This window comes from Leptonychotes weddellii, chromosome 9 (assembly GCF_054177405.1).
Source record: "Leptonychotes weddellii isolate Sample4059 chromosome 9, ASM5417740v2, whole genome shotgun sequence".
NCBI classification, from domain to species: Eukaryota; Metazoa; Chordata; class Mammalia; order Carnivora; family Phocidae; genus Leptonychotes; species Leptonychotes weddellii.
The window spans coordinates 125,385,040-125,405,382 of record NC_138377.1 but is presented as its reverse complement, the minus strand read 5'-3'; the positions used below and the strand labels follow the sequence as shown (position 1 = coordinate 125,405,382).

Sequence of the window (20,343 nt, the reverse complement as noted above, 5' to 3'; positions counted from 1 at the left end):
GAGATTCTAAGTTTGTGTGTTTTTAAATTTTTTTGAGCGAGGGAAGGAAAAGCTGTATGCATTTCATTGCCGACTGCAGGTTTCTTTCAGATTACGTTCATCGGTCTGTGTGTATACAATATGAAGAATGATCTGAAGTAATTGTGCTGTATTTATGTTTACCCACCAGTCTTTGATTAAATAAAAAGGAAAACCATAACGTTCCCTTGTATTACTTTCTCTGCTCTTCTTTCTGGTAGTTCATTTCGACTTTTGGTCCTTTAGTTTTCTACTTTATTAATTTTGTACAGGTCCTGCTACTGTTCTCACATCTATTTGTGTCTGATCTTATGACGGTAAATTGTAATCTTAGATTCCTTTGAGTTGAAGGGGTCAGCATTTCTTTAACACCAAGAACTGCTTTTTGTCACATAGATATCGAATTTTCTAGCTCTGTTCTACATCCTGTCACACTGAGTTAGCATCTGGTTAGGAGCTCCTTTTTCTGGTAGAATTAGACAAACTGAAAGGGCATAATTCAAACATGGCAGCTGGAGGACTGTGGATGAGAAAGACCATTTGTCCTGTGGTTTTCAAACTTCTCTGGCAGCCAGTCTTTTTTTAACACGAAACGTAAAACAGGTAAAAAGCAGTATTTTACAATACAAATTTCTAGGTTTAAATTTGTTTACCACTACTTTACTTGAAAGTTCTATCTTAGTATGTAATGTTGGCTTAGCATGAAAATCTGTAAATGTAATCTATTTAAATGTTACCTGTTAATTTGTTACATGAACAGATTAAAAAGAGAAAACTGTTCTCACTAGCCCAACAGATTTATGTTAAGTATTGAACAGAATTTAACACCCATTCATGACGAGAGAACTCCTGATAAATTAGAACTAGGGAGGAATTTCTTTAAGCTGATAGTTTCTGTGTAAAACCAAACAAACAAAAGAAAAAGCAAGCATCCTCCAAAAAGAGGAAACTCATTCCGTTTTAAAGTCAGAAACAAAAGGCTGCCTGCTGTCCCCTGCTTGAGTTCAGAATTGAGTTGGAGATCCTGTATTCAATAGAGTAAGTCAAAACAGAGGTTCCTAAGAAGGAGAAAGGAGGAAACACTCGATATTTGCATGCATGTTCAAGGCCTCTGTAAGAAAAAATTCTCAAGTATTATCAAGAGACGATAACTAAATACCTCAGTAAACCGGGAGGGAGACATGTTAATGGCTAGGAAGACAATATAAAGATGTCCTCTGTCCCCAGATAGACCTGTAGATGCAAAGCAATTCCAGTCAAAATCCCACCAAGTTTTCTCCTGGAACTTGTTAAAGCAGTTATAAAGTAAAAGGTAGCAAAGGGCTAAGGTGTCTTTGGAAAAGAAAGGGCAGGGGGGTGGACACTTGTCCTGTCAGATGCTAGGACTCGTTCACATGAAGCCATGTTAATTAAAAGAGCTTGGTATTAGCTAAAGGATGTACACATTTCCCAATGGGGTAGACCAGATTGCCCAGAAAAAGGCACGCACAGACTGAATTTCGGTGTAAGAGGTGGCATGTAACATCGGGGAAGTTAATTTGAAAATTAGAGCTGGAACAATTGGTTATCTGTGTGGGAAAGGATGAAAATTAACTCTTTTCTCATGCCAGGGGAAGTTAATGTCTTAAATGTCACACAAAATTTTCAAACTTGGGGAAAAGGTAAAGATAACTACTTCTTTTTTTTTTTTTTTTTTTTAAAGATTTTATTTATTTATATGACAGAGAGAGACGGCGAGAACAGGAACACAAGCAGGGGGAGTGGGAGAGGGAGAAGCAGGCTTCCCGCTGAGCAGCGAGCCCGATGTGGGACTCGATCCCAGGACCCTGGGATCATGACCTGAGCCGAAGGCAGACGCTTAACGACTGAGCCACCCAGGCGCCCAAGATAACTACTTCTTTGGCCGTGAGATAGGGTCCTACTTAAGACACAAAGCATTAACTGAAAGTGTTATTGATAGATTCTGTATTAAAATGAGGTATTTTATACCTAGGAATAAACTTAACCAAGGAGGTGAAAGACCTGTACTCAGAAGACATTGGTGGAAGAAATTGAAAGTGATACAAATGAATAGAAAGATATTCCATGCTCATGGATTTGAAGAATTAATATTGTTAAAATGTCCATACCATCCAAAGCAATCTACAGATTCAATGCAATCCCTATCAGTACACCAGTAGCATTTTTCACAGAATCAGAATAAATGATCCTAAAATCTGGAGCCACAAGAGCCCAAAAAGATCTTAAACTATACTCTGACAAAGCAAGGGCAAGAAAAGCAAAAATAAACAATTGGGACTACATGAAACTAAAAAGCTTTCACACAGTGAGGGAAACCATCAACAAAATGAAAAGGCAACCTCCGGAATGGGAACTCAACACCAAAAAAATTTGATTTAAAAAATGGGCAGAAGACCTGAGTAGACACTTTGCTGAGGAAGACCTGTAGATGCCCAGCAGACACAGAAGAAGATGCTCCACTCATCAGGAAATGCAGATCAAAACCACAATGAGGTACCACCTCACACCTGTCAGAACGGCTAAAATCAACACAAGAAACAGCAGATGTTGGTGAGGACGTGGTCCCCTCGTGCACTCTTGGTGGGAACGCAAACCGTGCAGCCACTGTGGAAAAGAGTATGGAGGGTCCTCAATTGAAAATGAAAATACCATACAATTCAACAGTTATACTGTGTGGAGTATTTAGTTAAGGAAAACGAAAGCTAACTCAGATAAAAGCATTGTTGTTTATTGTAGCATTACGTACAATAGCCAAGATACAGAAGCAACCTGAAGTGTCCATCAGTAGATGAACAGATAAAGATGTGGTGTGTATGTATATGCACACGATGGAATATTAGTCATAAGGAAGAAGAATGAGATCTTGCCATTTGCAACACCATGGATGGACCTAGAGGTGATTTTGCTCAGTGAAATAAGTGAAAGACAGATACCATAGGATTTCAGTCCTATGTGGGATCAAAACGATGAACACACAGAACAGAAACAGATGTTAACCACAGACAGCAAGCTGGTGGCTGCCGGAGAGGGGGAGGTGGGTAAAGTTGGTGATGGGGGGGGACAAAGAGGTACAAACTTCCACTTACAAAATAAACCCCTGGGATGAAAAGTACAGCACAGGGAACATGGTCAATACCATCGTGGTAACTCTGATGGCAGATGGTGACTGCACTTAATCGTGGTGAGCATTCTGAATGTATATGAATGTCAAATCACTACGATGTCCACCTGAAACTAATACAGCATCGTGCGTCAGCTATTTCAATTTTAGAAAGAAAGGAAAATGAGGTATTTTATGCACTAATATATTATTTAAAGTATCTTCAAAGAAAGAGAAAAGATGAGTTACAAATTGGGAGAAATTACAGTGCAAATCAATACCACAGTGAGATACCATTTTATACCCACTCAACTGGCAAAATTTTAAGTCTGGCAGTATTTATCGTGTTGGCGGGATCCCACGTAACTTCTGATAAGCTGCTGGTATTAGTCAAAAGTGGCTCAGTCCTTTAGAAGATTTGGTGTTAACCTTTTATTTTTTTATTTCTTTGAAGTTTTTAAGTAATCTTTGTGTCCAACATGGGGCTGAAACTCACAACCCTGATAGAGTCACTTGCTCTTCTGACTGAACCAGCCATGCGCCCCTGGTGTTACCTTTTAAAGTTGGACTTTCACACATCCTGTAATCCAGAAATTCCAGTCCTCAATGTATACCCAAGAAAAACTTGCACATAGATAACAGGAGACATGAACAATTTTCATAGCAGTGTTTACAGAAAGCAAAAACTTAGAAAAACCCAAGTCCCATTGAAGAGTGGGTGAATAAAATACGATATAATCTTATAATAGAATATCATACAGTAATCAGAGCTAGTGATCCTGAATGACACAGCAACATGGAAGGCACAGGAAGCCCTAACTTAGAGATATAGTGAGCAAAAAAGTCAAAATATACGACATGCTCACCTATAAAGATTTTAGTAAGATACACTTACTTGTGAGTCCTATACATGGGATTTAGATGAAGAGAAAGGTAGTGATGAAAACTAAGGATGGTGTGCTTAGAAGGGAGGAGGCAAGGGATGTGAGCCACGTGGTCAAGCCCCCCAGCTCTTGAGAGTCAGTTCAGTTTTGTTTGTATGAAGTAGACTCCATGCCCAGTGTGGAGCCCAGTGTGGGGCTTGAGCCCATGACCCTGAGATCAAGACCCGAGCCCACATCAAGCGCTGGATGCTTAACCGACGGAGCCACCCGGGCGCCCAGAGAGTAAGTCCGTTCAGGATGCTTACACTGGACATAACTAAAGGCAGACCGTGTGTGAACCAATGCTGAAAGTGTCATGAACCAAAGATTATGACCAATCCAATTTTCTGTACCCAAGTTCCAAAGTATTATTTATAAAGCCGTTTTGATGAGCACATTTTGAAATTGAGGGTTATAGGGGTGCCTGGGTGGCTCAGTCGTTAAGCGTCTGCCTTGGCTCGGGTCATGATCCCGGGGTCCTGGGATCGAGTCCCGCATCGGGCTCCCTGCTCAGCGGGGAGCCTGCTTCTCCCTCTCCCACTCCCCCTGCTTGTGTTCCCTCTTTCGCTGTGTCTCTCTCTGTCAAATAAATAAAATCTTCAAAAAAAAAAAAAGAAATTGAGGGTTATGTATGAAATGGGCTGTTGAATCAGCCCCAGCATTCAATTTGTAATTTACCTTTTTTTTTAATATAATTGTCACAAAAAATCCACACAAAGTATTCCGGCTTCACTTCACACCTAAATATTAAAGCCATAAATCACAAAATGTCTTGTAGTTCAGTCTTCATATCTAATTTGTTTGGGATTTCTATACTCAGGCCTTGCAAAGTGTCCTTTCCCCTAGTTTTCCTGGAATGCTGACTTCTGTACTGTGCAGTGCAATCTTGAAATTATTCCTTTGCTTTAAACTCGAGTCTCAGAAGACCTGTTTTTCCTCATGTGAAGATGGCTTATGCTAAAGTGATAATGGCTAGACCTCCCCTTTTTTCATAGGTTGTCTAGAACATCTGAATAGATACTCTTGGGAATTTGGGAAAGGACTCCTGTAGTGTGTTGTATCTTTTAAAAGGCTGGCTTCCTGGCCTTGTTTTTCCTCTTTTATTAACACCCAGCATCAAGAGTAATTCAGAGAGTCAGCAGAATGGAAAGTCAGGAATGCAGACATGAAATGGATTTCTCAGCAACGTCTGGAAACCTCTATAGAGGGTAGCCTCCCAGAAGGCCACGGACGTCTGTAACATCAAGCAATGGCTCTCAGAAAAGAGAGGCCACTACGTATCCCGTGGGTACTGAGAGAGTAAGGGAATATTACGAATGACTCTCTTTCCTCACAAATGTGATAACTTAGATGATATAGACCAATTCCTTGAAAGGCACAATCTACCAAAATGCCCACAAGGAGAAAGATAATCTTAACAGGCCTGAATCAAAAGAAACTTAATCCACAATTACTTTACAAAAGGAGAGCACCAGGCCTAGACTGGTCAATTCTACCAAACACTTAAGGAACAAATTATCATTTCTCTGCAATCTCCTCCAGAAAATGGAAACAGAGGGGGTATTTCCTAACTCGTTCTATGAGGCCAGCATTCCCCTAACAACCAAAACCAGACAAAGACATTACAAGAGAACTACAGACTAACATCTCTTATGAACATATTTGCAAAAATCCTCCACAAAATATTGGCAAATTGAATCCAACAATGTGTATAAAGAATTACACCCCACAACCAAGTGGGATTTATTTCAAGTAAGGGGCTGACAACATCTGAAAATCAATGTGATCACCTCCACAAGCTAATGAAGAAAATAGGATCATTTCGATAGATGCAGGACAAGCATTAGCCAGATTCATGATAAAAAAAAAGAAAGGAAGCTAGGAATTTGGAGAAACCTTTACAACTACATGAGGAACATCTATAAAAAAGCCTAGTTAACATCATATTTAGTGGTTAGAAACTAGATGTTTTCCCTCCAAGATGAAACAAGACAAGGATGTCCTGTCTCACTACCACTCCTGTTCCACATTGTGCTGGAATTCCTAGCTAATGTAGTAAACCAAAAAAAAAAAAAAAGAAAGAAAAGGTATACAGATTGGGAAGGAAAAAATAAAACCATCTTTGTTCACAGATGACATGATTGTTGATTTAGGAAAATTCCAAAGGATCAACATAAAAACCCCTGGAATGAATAAGCAATTACAGCAAGACTGCAGGGCACAAGGTTAATATACAAAAATCAGTTGACTTAATAAAGACCAGCAACAAAAAATTTGAATTTGAAATGAACAGACCATTTTACATTAGCACTGGCAAAAACATGAAATGCTGAGGTAAAAATCTAATAAAATATGTACAAGATCTCTGTGGGGAAGACTACAAAATTAATGAAATCAAAGAAGATCTAAATAAACGGAGAGCTATTCCATGTTCGTTGAAGGATGACTCCGTATCCTCGGTTCTACCCAACTTTGGTCTATAAATTCAACACAATCCCGATCAAAGTCTCAGCAAGTTGTGGATACTGGTAAAAGTGGTTCAGAACTTCCTGTGGAAAGGCAATTAAATAAAATGAGGGCTTGGATTCCTCATTCACTGATCACATTTCAGACGCTCTCGTGGCTCTGTGTCAGATCACGCAGATGTAGAACACCTTCATCGTTGCAGGACATTCGGTCAGACAGTGATGGTCTAGCCCGGTGATGGCGTCCAGGGCGCCTGCCCTGGTTTCCGTGAGCACACAAGCGGGAGCCCCAGGAACGGATGGAGGAGGGCATGGATGCAGGCCACACCCCTCGAAAGGGAGCCCAGACATAGTAGTCATGAAGTTTCCAGACGCCCCGGGTCTGTCCAGCACAGAGGGATGCGTAGGGTGGGGTGCTCGGGATTAGAGGCGGGGGAAGCTGATGGCAGGCTGGGAGTAGAGCCTGTGGTCCAGAAACCTTAGGGGAGAAACAGGCCTCACCTTGATGCTTCATTCCTGGGGAATCTTAGAAGAAGGGAGCAGAGGTGTTGAGGGGAGATGTATTTTGGGGAGCGGTTCCTGTTGACAGAGGAAAGCCACATTCGGGGAGAGAGGCACTGAGCATCACCTCCACACCAAACGGGCAGGATACGGAGTGCCTGCTAAGTGTCGAAATTCCTCTGCATTTCTGGGCCCGGAGGGGGACCCACAACTGTCACGCAAAAAGGCCCCGGAAAACACACATGGGGAAAAGAAGCGTTTGGAAGGGGAAAACTCTTCAATACGTGTTCACGCGAGAGAGCGAAACCAAGTGATGAGGGCCTTGCTGAAATCGCAGGGAGGGAGCACCCGAATTCAGATTCCTTGTTGCAGGAGGAACAGGGGAAGCAGACTCACCGCCCGCTCCACGTCTCCTTGCCAGGCCGCTTGTCATAGTCCCTCCATCGACCACGCCGCGGGCCGTCTGCGGCTCTTCCAGATCCAGCTCCGGCCCCGACATGGCTGGCGGGGGGCATTCCATCCCAACAGGCACACAGCAGTGCCTGAAACAGAGCAGCCTGAAGGACAGCAGGGAGGGACTCCGCAGCAAGACCCCCGGCGCTGGCTGGGCGGGTTCACTGGGCTCTGCGCGGGCTAGGCAGGAAAAGCGGGGGGTGGGGGGGGGCTGCGATCACGGCCCAGCCCTGGACGGAACACACGCCTTCGCTCCTTACGGCTCGTGCCGGGAGGAGTATGTATCCTCCGCAAACCCGAGGACACTCTGTTCTCTCACAGGAGTGTCCACCTGCTGCTGGTGTGGGGGCCCTTCAGAAAGCCCCTTCCCACTTCTCTCGCCAAGGAGTGAGGGGCACGCCTGTGTGCAGAGGCCCCCAGGGCCGGAGCCTCTGTGTGCTACGCTGCAGCATCCGAGGGAGGCACCGAATTTGGTGCCACCCAGGCTCAAACCAGCCCGTAGCCGGGGAGGTGCTGAAGCTCGCTTCCGGTCCTGAGAGCGTCCACCCCCGTCCGCCCAGGGACTCACCCTCCGACAGACGTGTTGGAGAACATCGTGCACGCACACGTCTTCACCGCTCTGTTCCGGTGACAGTCCCCAAGCAAGCACGGCCACTTCTTCAGCCGCCGAAACTGGTAGTAACGAAACCGATTTGGCCACATGGGAAGACGTTCAGGAGAAAAATATAGGGAAAGACTGAAAAGTTGCCTCTATTTAAAGTTCACGAAGACGGAAAAATCATGCACATGCAGTTGGAATGGGTAACAAGAGCGGGTGAGGGCTGCAGGATGGCGGGGTTGCAGGCCATCGCTTTTCCTTGAAATTCTTTTTTATAATGGTCGTCATGTACATGCCCAACACATCCCCCTCCCCAAAAGGGAGAAAGAAGAAAATAGAGCGTGTTTGCAGAGTTACTTCGCAGGGTTTTTTCCAAATGGAGAACAGCTTTGGCGTTTTCAGGCCCGATATGTAATTAGTGGGTTGGCGAGTCTATTTTAAAACTACGAAGTCTTCCTCCCACTTCAGCTCTCTCAGGCCCACACCCCTTCCCCCACGCACATCTGCCCCACGCCCTTCCCCCAAAAAGGTGTTTGGTTTTCTCTATCATCCAGGCCTTCGTTAGCCCACGTGTGTGCGGTGGCCGTGCCTCGCCCACGACGGCTCTCGGTGGGCCTGCTCCGGAGAGAAGGCCCTGGAGCTCCCTCCAGGCCCGGCATGGGTGCGGCTCGCTGGTCCTGGGTTAACTGCCTTTCGTCAACCGTTCTATAGTGCGTGCTTGCTTACGTATTTACAGAGCACCCACTCTGTGCCAGGTGTCCGGCTGGGTGTCCACCACGCCGCGCACAGAAGAAGACCGTTCGTGCCTGTAGGAGGAGGGGCAGGGCCAGGACAGAGCATGCAAACAGCCCCTGGCCCCACAGCCCAGCGCCCCCAGAATCAGGCAGATACCAGGTGCCGCCCGCCCGGGAGCGCCTCTGGTCAGGCCTCAGAACCCAGCTGGAACACTCTCCTTCTTCGCCCCCTTCTGGAATCTCCTGGAACAAGTCAGATCCCCTCCCTCTGCCAGATCAGAGGCAGATCAGACTGAACCAAAACTGCGGTCCGCCCCGGACCAGAGGGAGCCCTTCACAGGGTGATGGCTGGTCAGCGCCAGTCACATCAGGGCCTTCTGGCGTTGGGCCCTCCCTCCTCTTCACTTAACATAACACTGTGTCACTTCAAGGTGTTGGATGTGTTGACCGATACATTTATAAATTGCAAAATGATTACCACCATGGTATTAGCTACCACCTCCATCCCATCACATAGCTACCAGGTCTTTTTTATGGTGAGAACATTTAAGATCTACTCTTTTAGCAACATTCAAGCATGCGATTCAGTATTATTAACTATAACCACCATGCTGTGCATTAGACCTTCAAACTTAATTTTTTAAAAAAAATTCTAATTGAAGTACAGTTGACATATTAGTTTCAGATGTTCAACATAGCGATTGGACAACTATATATACATTCTCAAATGCTCACCAACGTAAGGGCAGTCACCATCTGTCACCATACAAAGTGATTACAGACTTATTGACCATATTCCCTGTGCTGTACTTTTCATCCCTGTGACGTTTTTACTTTATAACTGGAAGTTTGTACCTCTTCATCCCCTTCACCTATGTCCTCTGCCTCCCTATCCCACCCTCCTCTGGCAACGACCTGTTTGTTCTCTGTGTTTATGAGTCTGGTCCTGTTTTGTTTTGTTTTTTTAGATTCCATATGAGTGAACTCATACAGTATTTGTCTCTGACTTATTTCACTTAGCATAATACCCTCTAGGTTTATGCACGTGCTCGTAAATGGCAGAATCTCATTCTTTTTTATGGCTGAGTAATATTCCTGTGTGTGTGTGTGTGTGTGTGTGTTTGCACATCACATCTTTATCCATTCGTCTGTGGATGGACACTTGGCTTGGTTGCATATCTTGGCTATTATAAATAATGCTGCAGTGAATGCAGGGGTCATGCATCTTTTTATCTTTTTGTATTAATTCATTAGCTTTTGACTAATGTAAAAATTCTAAAGCAAATCAACCAAAAGCCAGTGTTTTAAATACTACTTTGTATATTGATAAGTATTGTGCAGCCTATACTTTTATAATTCTAACTTTTAAAAATTTTTAACTTTTTTTTTTAAAAGTATTTATTTATTTGACAGAGAGACACACAGCAAGAGAGGGAACGCAAGCAGGGAGAGTGGGAGAGGGAGAAGCAGGCTTCCCGCCGAGCAGGGAGCCCGATCTGGGGCTCGATCCCAGGACCCCGGGATCATGACCTGAGCCGAAGGCAGACGCTTGACCCACTGAGCCACCCAGGCACCCAAAAATTTTAACTCTTTTTAAAAGAATAATTTCATTAGATTTCTAAGGCATTTGCATTTATACTATAAACTTATTTTATTTTTTTATTATTATTTTTTTTACTATAAACTTATTTTCAATCAGTGATGACCACTTTGCTTTTATAGTAGTGTTCTCTCCTTTTCTGATTGTCTTCTTCATAATGAAAAGCAAAACTCAGAAACAAAGGAATGGCTAACATTCTGGTTGGATGTCCCTGGAGGGAAAAATACTTAACTGATGAACTCTGTGCCAGGCATTATTCGGCCATCATGCAGGTGCCAGAGTAGGCATGATTCTTGCCCTCTATTTTGCAGATGAGCAAACTCATGAGGGCAGAGTTTAACTTGCTCAGGGCTAAGCACTTCATTCATGTCAGAGGCAGACCTGCAATCTCCATCCATTTAGCTATGACCACCTGCCCTGGACAGAGGATGGGGATGTGAATCTGCTGTCCTTTGTGTCCCTCTCTCCCGTCCTTTCTCTAACACAAGCACCTGTGTCCCTGTGTGCACAAGCGCCCACAGTTAATTCACTTCTTAGATCCCCTGGATGGAGCAGAAGCGATGGTCATCCACACTGTGTCCCGCAGACGACAAAGCCTGGGCAGCAGAAGGAGCTTAAGTGGCTTGTCCGAGGTCAAACAGCTTGTCAGCATCATTTTAACATCAGAATGTGAAATAGCAGGTGAGCTATACTTTTTATACTTAATTCCCATTAATTTCAGCCTTTCAAAGGCACGCCTGTCCCTGTGGCCCAGAGTGGGAGTGTCGCAGCTGGCGGGTCAGCAGGACTCCTGCTGGCAGGACTCTCTGAGCCAGGGGGGTCGCGTCCACGGCGTCCCGGCAGCCCTCGGGACTTCGCGGAGCCCAGGGGGTGGGAGGGGTGCACAGGGCTGGGGTCACCCAGGGCGGAGCCTCCAGTGCCAGGTGGGGGCTGCTGTGGGTGGGCCCAGGGCCGGGTAGCTGGAGTGGTGGGCAGCTGGACCCCTGTCTCAGGGGGCCAGGGTTCTGCGGGCGGGAAGCCTGTGCGGGGCGGCGAGGTCCGGTGAGCGTTCCGCAGAGGGGCGCTGCGGGTCCCTGCGAGCTTGGGGCAGGAGCGGGGCCGCGGGGCCGCGGGGCCGCGGGGGGCGGAGCGTGGAGCTGCGGGGGGCGGAACCTTGGTGCCGCGGGGGCGGGGCCGGGGTGGAGCTGTGGGGCCGTGGAGCCAGGGATGGAGCCGTGGAGCCGCGGGGGAGGAGCCAGGGGTGGAGCCTTGGTGCCACGGGGGCGGGGCCGGGGTGGAGCTGTGGAGCCAGGGGTGGAGCCAGGGGGTGGAGCCACGGGGCGGGGCCGGGGTGGAACTGCGTGGTCGTGGGGGCGGAGCCCTGGGGTGGAGTCTCGGGGGCGGGGCCTTGGGGTCAGGAGCTGAACTAGCTGGAGTGCGATCCTGCCTGACCCAGCCGAGTGCAGCCCGCGGCCCTGCTCCTTACTGGCCAGCATGTCCTTCGTCGCGGTGGCCGAGGATTCTGACTTCCCCATCCACAACCTGCCCTACGGCGTCTTTTCCACCCCAGGCAACGTGAGCTGCTGCGCTCGGCCTCCGGGCGGGGACGGGAGGGTGCCCCCTCCACTGGGACCCCCGCCCCAATCCCCGAAACCTGTGGCCAGTACCCACCAGGCAGGACGCCGGCCTGTGGTTCCCCTGCTGGACGCGCCACGTGGAGGCCCCCGGGGTCACTGGGGGGCCGTGTTTCCCCTGCCCGATGCGCCCCGCGGAGGCAACCCCTCCCCCCAGGTCACTGGGGGCAGGGGGAGTGAGATGGGGGCGGTTGGAGGCTTTGGGGCTGTCTGTTGAGGAGCCTGTGGTGCCCAGTGTATGTGGGTCCGAATCCCGCCTGGTAACTTTCTAGATGTGCACGTAATTGAGCCTCTGGGCCTCAGTTTGGGCGGGTTCGTGTGGGATGAAACAGAACCTGCAGGTGTCTCTCCCAGGCAAGCAGAGCAAGTCCGATTATTGAGTTGTTTTTTTTTAAGATTTTAATTTTTTTTTGCGCGCGCGCTTGTGAGAGAGAGAAAGAGAGAGAGCGCGCGCTCAAGCAGGAGCTGGGGGAGGGGCAGAGGGAGAGGGAGAAGCAGGTTCCTGGCTGAGCAGGGAGCCCGATGCGGGGCTCCATGAGCAGAAGGCAGACGCTTAATTGACTGGGCCGCCCAGGCGCCCCAAAGTCCGATTATTGGTGCTGAGCAGTTGAAGCGCCTGGTCTTACTGCTTCCTCAAGTCATTGGGGTTTCCTGCCCCCAAGACACTATGTTATGGCTGCTTGTTCATCTCGCAGGTTAGACCTTAACACTAGGACCGGGGGAATGCTGAGGACCTCAACATTTTTAGTAGCTTAGAGGGATGAGCACGTTTGCTGGCCTTGAGCTGTGGGCTCGGAGATGTCAAGTTAATCTGCCTCCAGCTAGAATTCTTTCAGCTCGTGGGGTGGGCTCCCAGGCATTCCCTTGCTCATTGGAAGAAGCCCTTTGGACAGAAAAAGGAGCTTTCACTTAGTAAGTATAGTCTGCCCCTTCCCCCATGGCGGATCTTTGACCCCCAAGTGGCTGGACTTCTGTGGGCCTGCCTGCCGCAAATGCCTTGGTCTACAAGAGCCAATGTGTGGTTTCACAATGGCCAGGCCTGGGCAAACATTGCGAGGACACAGAAAGTTAACTCGCAGTCCCCTAGAGGGACAGGAATACAGTGAGGCAGATTAACCCTTGACCTGTGTTAGCCAACAACGCTCTGCCCAAGCCCCAAGGCTGGTGAGTCCAGGACTCTGGAATGAGTGCCCCTTGGAGGGTGGCTGGCGGCCTTTGGACCCCAGGCCCCTGTTGCTGGTGCAGGGACAGCCACTGGGGAGGCCTGGACACAGAGCCCCTTCCAGCGGCTCTCTGAAAAGCACACAGCGCCTCGGGCTTTCCGGAAGGCTCGGGGCGTGGGTGTGGGAACAGGCCTCATCGTAGGCTGTCCTGCCCTCAGTGGACACGGCAGGGTCACCACTGCCTCGCTCTCCCCTGCACACCAGCAGCCAGCTCTTCATAATTTGGGTGGAACACTAGTGAATCAATCTTGTCATTACTTCATTCATTCTTTTATTCAGGGAATGCCTAAGAACCCCAACTCTGGGCCGTACTCTGGGAGGGGGGTCGGGGACCGAAGACACACGAGACACCCTCCCCCCATCTCGGGGTGCTCATGGATTGGCAGAACGCAGGAGGCTTTGTCTGCGAAGACGGGGGTGATGGCCTTGGCGATGGGGGTGCCGCCCGTGGTGGGCTGCAGCCGATGGCCAAGTTGTTAGAGTCCCTGTAGTCTGGCCCTGCCTCTGCCTGCTGCCGTCTGCTCTTTCCAACCACACGGGCTGCTGTTCAGTTTCTGGACCATTCTAAGAGCCTTTTTCCGCCTCAGGACCTTAGCACGTATTGTTTCATCTGTCTGGAATACTCTTCCTTCCACTCTGTGCAGGCCTAATTCCCTCTCACTCTCCAGGACTCAGAGACACATCCCTTAAGCACCCTCACTGAACGAGTTCCCTGCTGCACCCAGCCATACCCACTGCCTGTCGCCGCACCCTGTGCCCATTGCCTTTGCGTCCGGACGGCCCACACCAATCCCTCCTCTGTCCCTGGTGCTTTAGCGGCCGTCGTGTCCTGCTGGCGTGGAGAAGAGGCTTCGTAGTTGTTTTTGTCTGAATGGATGTCTGCCCTGTGTCTGGCCTCGTGATAAGAGATTTACAGATATTAATTGAACTCCCACAGCAAACCCGCTGTTACGTTACTGTCCCCATTTCATGGAGGAGGAAACTGAGGCTCAGAACGGCTAAGAACCCCGCCGCAGGTCTCACAGCCAGTCAGGACAGAACTGGGGCTGGACCCCACGTGGGAGAGCTTCCAAACCCCATGCTGGGAGTGGGGTAAAGCTTTCCTCTGGACAGCTGTCTATCAGATACGACCCGGAGGCAATGCACATGCATTCTCTTACAGTCAGACCAGTGGGGTATCTCTTCTGAATTTGTCTCCCTCACATTAGGCAGGGGACCCTGAGCCCTCAGAGGACTAGGGACGCCTCCCAAGGGACAGGATGGTGAGTGACGAGCGGGTGGGGACTCAGGGGCCCTGGATCCCAGCCAGGAGCCCCTTCCCATCTAGCACTGAAAAATTCAGCTCCCCGAATTTATTGTTATTTTTTTAAAGATTTCATTTTTAAGCGATCTCCACACCCAACATGGAACTCGAACTCACAACCCCGAGATCAAGAGTCACACGTTCTACCGATGAAGCCAGCCAAGCGCCCTTAAAGTAGACAGCCCCTGTTTTTTGGGGTCCTCAGGTCATAGCTGGGCGCACAAGGGCAACTTCTGGGCTTTGCTTACAGCTGGGGAAGCTGGCCCCAAGCTCGTCACTAGGTTGCTCGGTGGCGTTGGTTCCTTCCTACCTTCAATGGGCCTGGAGGCCAGGGTCAGAAAATGGTTCCAGGGTCTGCCCTGCACACCCCGTGGGGGTGGCCACTGGGGTCCAGGTGCTCATCAGTTGTGTCCGTTGCCATTTACCGGAGGGGAAGACTGAGGCCCAAGGAGTCAGCAGTGCCTCGGGGAAGGAGTAGCCAGGTCCCCCAGGCAGGGCCGGGTGAGGGTGTGGCTCTGGTCTGTCCCGGTCCCTGAGCCCGACGTGCACCGGGAGATGGCCACCTCCTCTTAGCCTGCTGAAATGAGCAGCCAGCGGGGAGAAGGCCAGCCTGTCATCCCACCTCTAGGCTCTCTGGAGCCGAGATGGCAAAGCTGGTCACCCGGGAGAGCTGGGAGCTAGGCTCAGGGCAGGGCTCCCGGAGGTCGGGTCTCCGGTTCTTCGCCGACCAGCAAAGCTCAGGGTCTTGGAGCGAAGGCCAGGAATCAGAGCTGATGCTGGGATTTTATGTCGTGGCAAGGAACTCCCCTGCACGTTCTGAGCTGCGTGGCTTCGTGGTCCCTCATGACCTGAGCTCTGCCCTGTTTGAGCCAGAGCAGGCCTCATTCATCCAAGCCCCTGGCCCTCAGCACTGTGCCTGGGATGCTCTCTGCTCTGCTGTGCAAAGAAATTCCCCCGAGGGAAGGCCTAGGTCAATTCTGGGAAATAATCCAGTGGCTCGGTGAGGTGGTGAGCTCCTCATCACCAGAGGCATTCAAGCAGTACCTGAGGAATTCTCTGGGGACTTTGCCTCCATAAGGGGCTTGGACTAGGCCACTTGCACCTTCTCCTTTCCAAGGGATGTTGGATTTATTTCCCATGCAGCGAATATAGATTCTTTTCTTGTCCTAGAAGCAGAGAGGGTCCCAGGTTCTGCCGGGGCAGAGATCCCCGGGGCAATCTCAGTCCACAGGGAGACAAAGGGAGTTGGGGTCAGGTGCTAAGGATCCAGTTCTTCAGTCCCTCTCCTTAGAGGGCCATCTAAAGGGGGGACCCACGGGCTCTTCACTAGACAGATTTTTCGGGTAAAGAACCAAGGCTGGCCAAGACCTTCCCCAGTGCTGACCATGCCGTCTCCCTCGCAGCCAAGGCCGAGGATCGGCGTGGCCATTGGCGACCAGATCCTGGACCTCAGCGTCATTAAGCACCTCTTCACCGGGCCTGTCCTCTCCAAACACCAGGATGTCTTCGATCAGGTAGGACTCCGTGACATGGCGTGTCTACTGGATTTGTCACAAATGCCACCAGCTGGGAGCCAGCCTGAAGTCCGTGTCCCTGTGGGATGGACGTGGCGCTGTGATGTCATCTCCCGTTCCGTGGGTCAGGACGGAGGACGGTGTTTATGGAGCACCTCCCGTGTGCTGGGAGTTCCACACACGTCTCCCGTCCGGTCCTCGCAACGACCATCTGGCGCAGGACTCGGGTCCTCAGTAGATGGTGGGGATTTCATCTGAAATGAGCCACGATTCCCCGCGTCACGTGGCTCCAAGTATTGGAGCCCCTAGGCCACGGTGCTGCCCCTGTCCCACCGGCTAAGAACCTCACAGCCTAGCTGGAGGGGTGCATGGGGACTGAGCCGCCACAGATGGAGGGTGTGCTTCCGTGGCAGGAACGCAGCCCCCTCCAGCGGCACCCCAGGCCCCGTGTCCCCGGCAGCACCCCACACAGTGGCTCCCAGCCTCTGCCGACCGCGCGCAAACCTGGGGGCGGGGGCGACGCTTTCCCAGCTCCAGGGGCAGAGAGAAAGCCCTGGCAGTGCGAGGGCCCGGAGGTGGCCGGCCTCTCCACGGCCTCTCGCATGTGCCGTCCGCCCTCTCTGTCCCCGTGTAGCCCACTCTCAACAGCTTCATGGGCCTGGGCCAGGCTGCCTGGAAGGAGGCGAGAGCGTTCTTGCAGAACCTGCTGTCCACCAGCCATGCCAGGCTCCGAGACGACACGGAGCTTCGGAGACGGTGAGGGGCACACGGACGTGGGCGGGTGGCGAGGGGACAGTGCGGTGGTCAGGGCCATTCTGAGCCACGGCTTGGCTGCCTCCGTCTCCTCCAGCCCCTGCCTCCGCTGCATATTGGTGGTGGGGCTCTGGGCCAACGGGGAGGACCCGTGTGCCCCGACTGGAGGGTGCCCGCCGGGTCCAGCCCACTCCTCATCAGCACCTTCGTGTCCGTGTCTGGTTTCCAGAGAAGGAGTAATTTGGCCCGTTTTCTAGAGAGGAAAGTAGGAGCAGGGAGGAGGCATCATGGCTCTTGTGGGTACAGGCCCTCCCCAGGGTGGCCCACTGCAGCCCAGCCCGGCCGCGGGCCAGCCCGAGACTGTGAGCAGGGGCTGAGCCTGCAGTGGGCGGCCAGAGCAGGGACCCCGCTTCGTGCTTGACCTTGAAGCCCCGGTTCTGTGTTGCAGTGCGTTCACTGCCCAGGCTTCTGCTGTGATGCACCTGCCGGCCACCATAGGTACGTACGGTCCCTGTACCTGAGCAGCTCAGCGGGCCACGACGCCTGGCGGGGTGCCGGGGGCCTGCTGCCTGCCGGTGGGGGCAGCAGGGCGGGGTTCTGGGCTCTAGCCCCTGCGCTCCACGGACCCAGGCCAGTCCGAAAGCCAGAGCCCTCGCTGGGTGGTTGCCGGCTGCTGGGATTTGCAGTCGGCACTGGAGCCCTTCACAGCAAGTCGCTCTGTCCGCGAGGCTGCAGGACGTGCTCCCAGCTCATCTGTGAGTCTGAGGCGGGGGTGTGAGGAAAGAGGGTCCTAGAGAGCCCCCGTCTGAACCCTTGGCAGTGAGTCTGATGGAGGTTTCGACCAGCAAGTTGCAGTTGTGCAAACTCCCTTAGCTGAAGCAGAGGGAGGCCCTGCACCCTTGTCTCCCAGCCCCAGGGTGCTGGTACACCTTGCGCTCAGAGGCTTCCGGAATCCGGGGCTGCGGGGCCCTGGCGGGGCTTGTGCTGTGTTCTGCGGCCTGCATCCTTCCTGGTGGAGAATGTCCTTCCAAAGGACAGGGGGACAGGGGCACGAGTCGGGACTTACTCCATCCTAGGGTTTGAGGGTTAAAGCAGCTGATGTGTGCAGAGCACAGAGCTCCGGTCAAACTGCGCGTGTCCTAAGAAGCCCTCTCCCCACAGGGCACACCCCCCCCCATTGTAGGACACTGTCTGGAGAGTTTGGGGCCGTCTGAGGACTGGTGCAGCCCGGCCCCCCGGCCCGGTCCTGAAACACCAGCCCCTCGGCCCCTGCGCCCACTCCAGGAGACCACCGTCCGTCCGTCTCTAGTCTTACCTCCTCTAGAAGCTTCATGGAGAGAGAATCACACTGTGCATAAGCCTTCGTGTCCCTCCTAACCGGCATGTCCCCCCAATACCACCCCTACTCTTTCCCTTATGTTTCTTGTAACCTATGTTTTTTATTAAGGAAAAATAAGCTTTTAGTTAAGGCGGTCTTATAAACACGTCTTTAAATTGTGGTAAATTACCATCTGAACAATTTTGGCGTACGATTCAGTAGCATCGGGTACACGAGCTTCTGGACCCGCGCACCTGCCCCCAGGGGTGGGGGGCTTCCTGTCTGCACCTCGCGCCCCCGCCACCCTTCCCAGCCCCTTGCCAGCGACCACGATGCAGACTTATGCACATGTATTGAAGATGGACAAGCGGTGGGAACTCTGAGGTGACCCTTTGTGACCGGCTGTGCGGTGGGCTCCTGCCAAGGCCCTGGGGTCTCCCTGCTGAATGTGCGGCCCCGAGTTCCTCCGTCCGGAGTGGCTGCTGGAGTGACACACACCTGCCCCACTCTTCGTGGTTTAGAAGGCACCATCTTATGGTTTTTTGAAGGACTATTATGTGAAAAAGATTCGATCTTTGAGCCTGTTGAGTTGGAATACCCACAGCAGGGCCACAGGGACCCCCACACTGGCAAAGGGGCACTTCTATTTGGGGCCCACTGTATGCCGGGCATTAGGATAAGTACTTTATTGATTTATTTATTAAAGATCTATCTTTAAGTAATCTCTACTCCCGACGTGGGGCTTGAACTCATGGCCCTGAGATCACGAGTCGTACTCCCCTCCCCGAGCCAGCCGGACGCCCCCCGTGATCCGCACTTTATTTTGTTATTTCCTGCCCTGTAAGGCTCTGCCCCTGAGTGTGACCTTTCCTGTTCCTGGTTACGGATTTCTTCTTCCCAAGCATCCCTCAGCTCTTACCTCTGGGATCGGGACCGTGAAGGCCGTGCGCCCCCCGCTCCACCTCCAGGCCCGTAGCACCTGTGTCCTCCTCCCCCTCCTCCCCCCCACCCTCCTCCTCCTCTTCCTCCTGGAGCAGTCCTGCCAGAGAGAGTGGGGGGAAGGGCCTCAAAGTGTTGCCAGGATTTGGACCCAGACAAGTGCGGGAGAGAAGCCGTGTAGGTGGCAGGTGCGGCTCAAGCAAAGGCGTGGAGAGCAGAGCCCTGGGTCGGGCGTGCGGAGGTGGGAAGCCCCGGGAAGGGGAGGGGTGTCCGCGGTCTATTTCAGACAGTCTTGGCTGCTCGTTCCTTGTTTGTTTCTCAGAGGAGAGTTCTCAAAACAAATTGTGAGTGAGGCTCGATTGTGTTGCATGTGCATCGCGCCGAGGGCTGCGCTCTCGGGACCGGGCACGGCCGAGACGCCTGCACGCTTGCCTCCTCCTCCGGCTCCGGCTGGGCCCCGTCCCTGAGACCGGCCCGCCCTGGCTGGGCAGCTGCCACCGCGGGGATCTCTCGTGTCTCCCCTGCAGGTGACTACACGGACTTCTACTCCTCCCAGCAGCACGCCACCAATGTGGGGATCATGTTCCGCGGCAAGGAGAACGCCTTGATGCCGAATTGGTATGTTGGGGCCCAGAGTGTGATCAGTGTTTCCTTTCCCAGCAGCACGTTTCCCCAGGGTCGAGAGACCGGGGCGGGGGGAGGGGGGACCCCCATGCCTGGGATCCACTACTTCCGGAAACAGAGGGACCGCCCCTCTGTCCCTCAAGCCCCTTCATCCAGAGAACATGGTTGGAGTTCGTCCTCGAGCGTGTACGGTCCTCCTAGGCTCCTTCCTTCGTAAGCCATGTCTTCCTGCTCTGTGGGCACGCCTCGAATCCTAGCCTTCTCCATGCCTGGAACTTTCTGGTGCCTGAGAATCCTCAAGTGCGCCCATGCTCTTTATCAAAGTGCAGTCAGCGCACAGCGTGAGCCGTTTCTGGGATCCGCACAGGGGCTCGTGGGTCTCCAAGCCCGTGACCACCCTTAGCCCCGTTTCACGGGAGCAAAAACAGGCCGAGGAGGGTTGACTTGCCCGAGGACAGACAGGGCCAGAGGTGGCTCCTAATTCCCAGGTCGAGGATCCTTGAGCCCGGATCCTTGCCCTTTTGTTCCGTGTTGTCCGCCGGATGTGGTGGTTACTCAGAACACGGCGGCAGGCACGGAGCCCAGGCCGGGGAATGTCTGTCAGGATCGAGACGAGGAAGGCGGAGGGAAAGAGACAGCAGGT

At 51.8% G+C, this 20,343-nt stretch overlaps 1 protein-coding gene across 1 annotated transcript; it reads left to right on the top strand.

Annotated features, from left to right (window-relative positions):
* The first annotated feature begins 11,796 nt into the window (after positions 1-11,796).
* FAH (fumarylacetoacetate hydrolase) lies at positions 11,797-19,694 on the top strand. The gene is made up of 4 exons (XM_081831803.1): positions 11,797-11,967; positions 15,956-16,066; positions 16,701-16,822; positions 19,604-19,694. Exons 1-4 carry the CDS (start codon positions 11,887-11,889, stop codon positions 19,605-19,607), a joined length of 318 nt encoding a protein of 105 aa, XP_081687929.1. The 5' UTR covers positions 11,797-11,886; the 3' UTR covers positions 19,608-19,694.
* Positions 19,695-20,343: the final 649 nt, after the last annotated feature.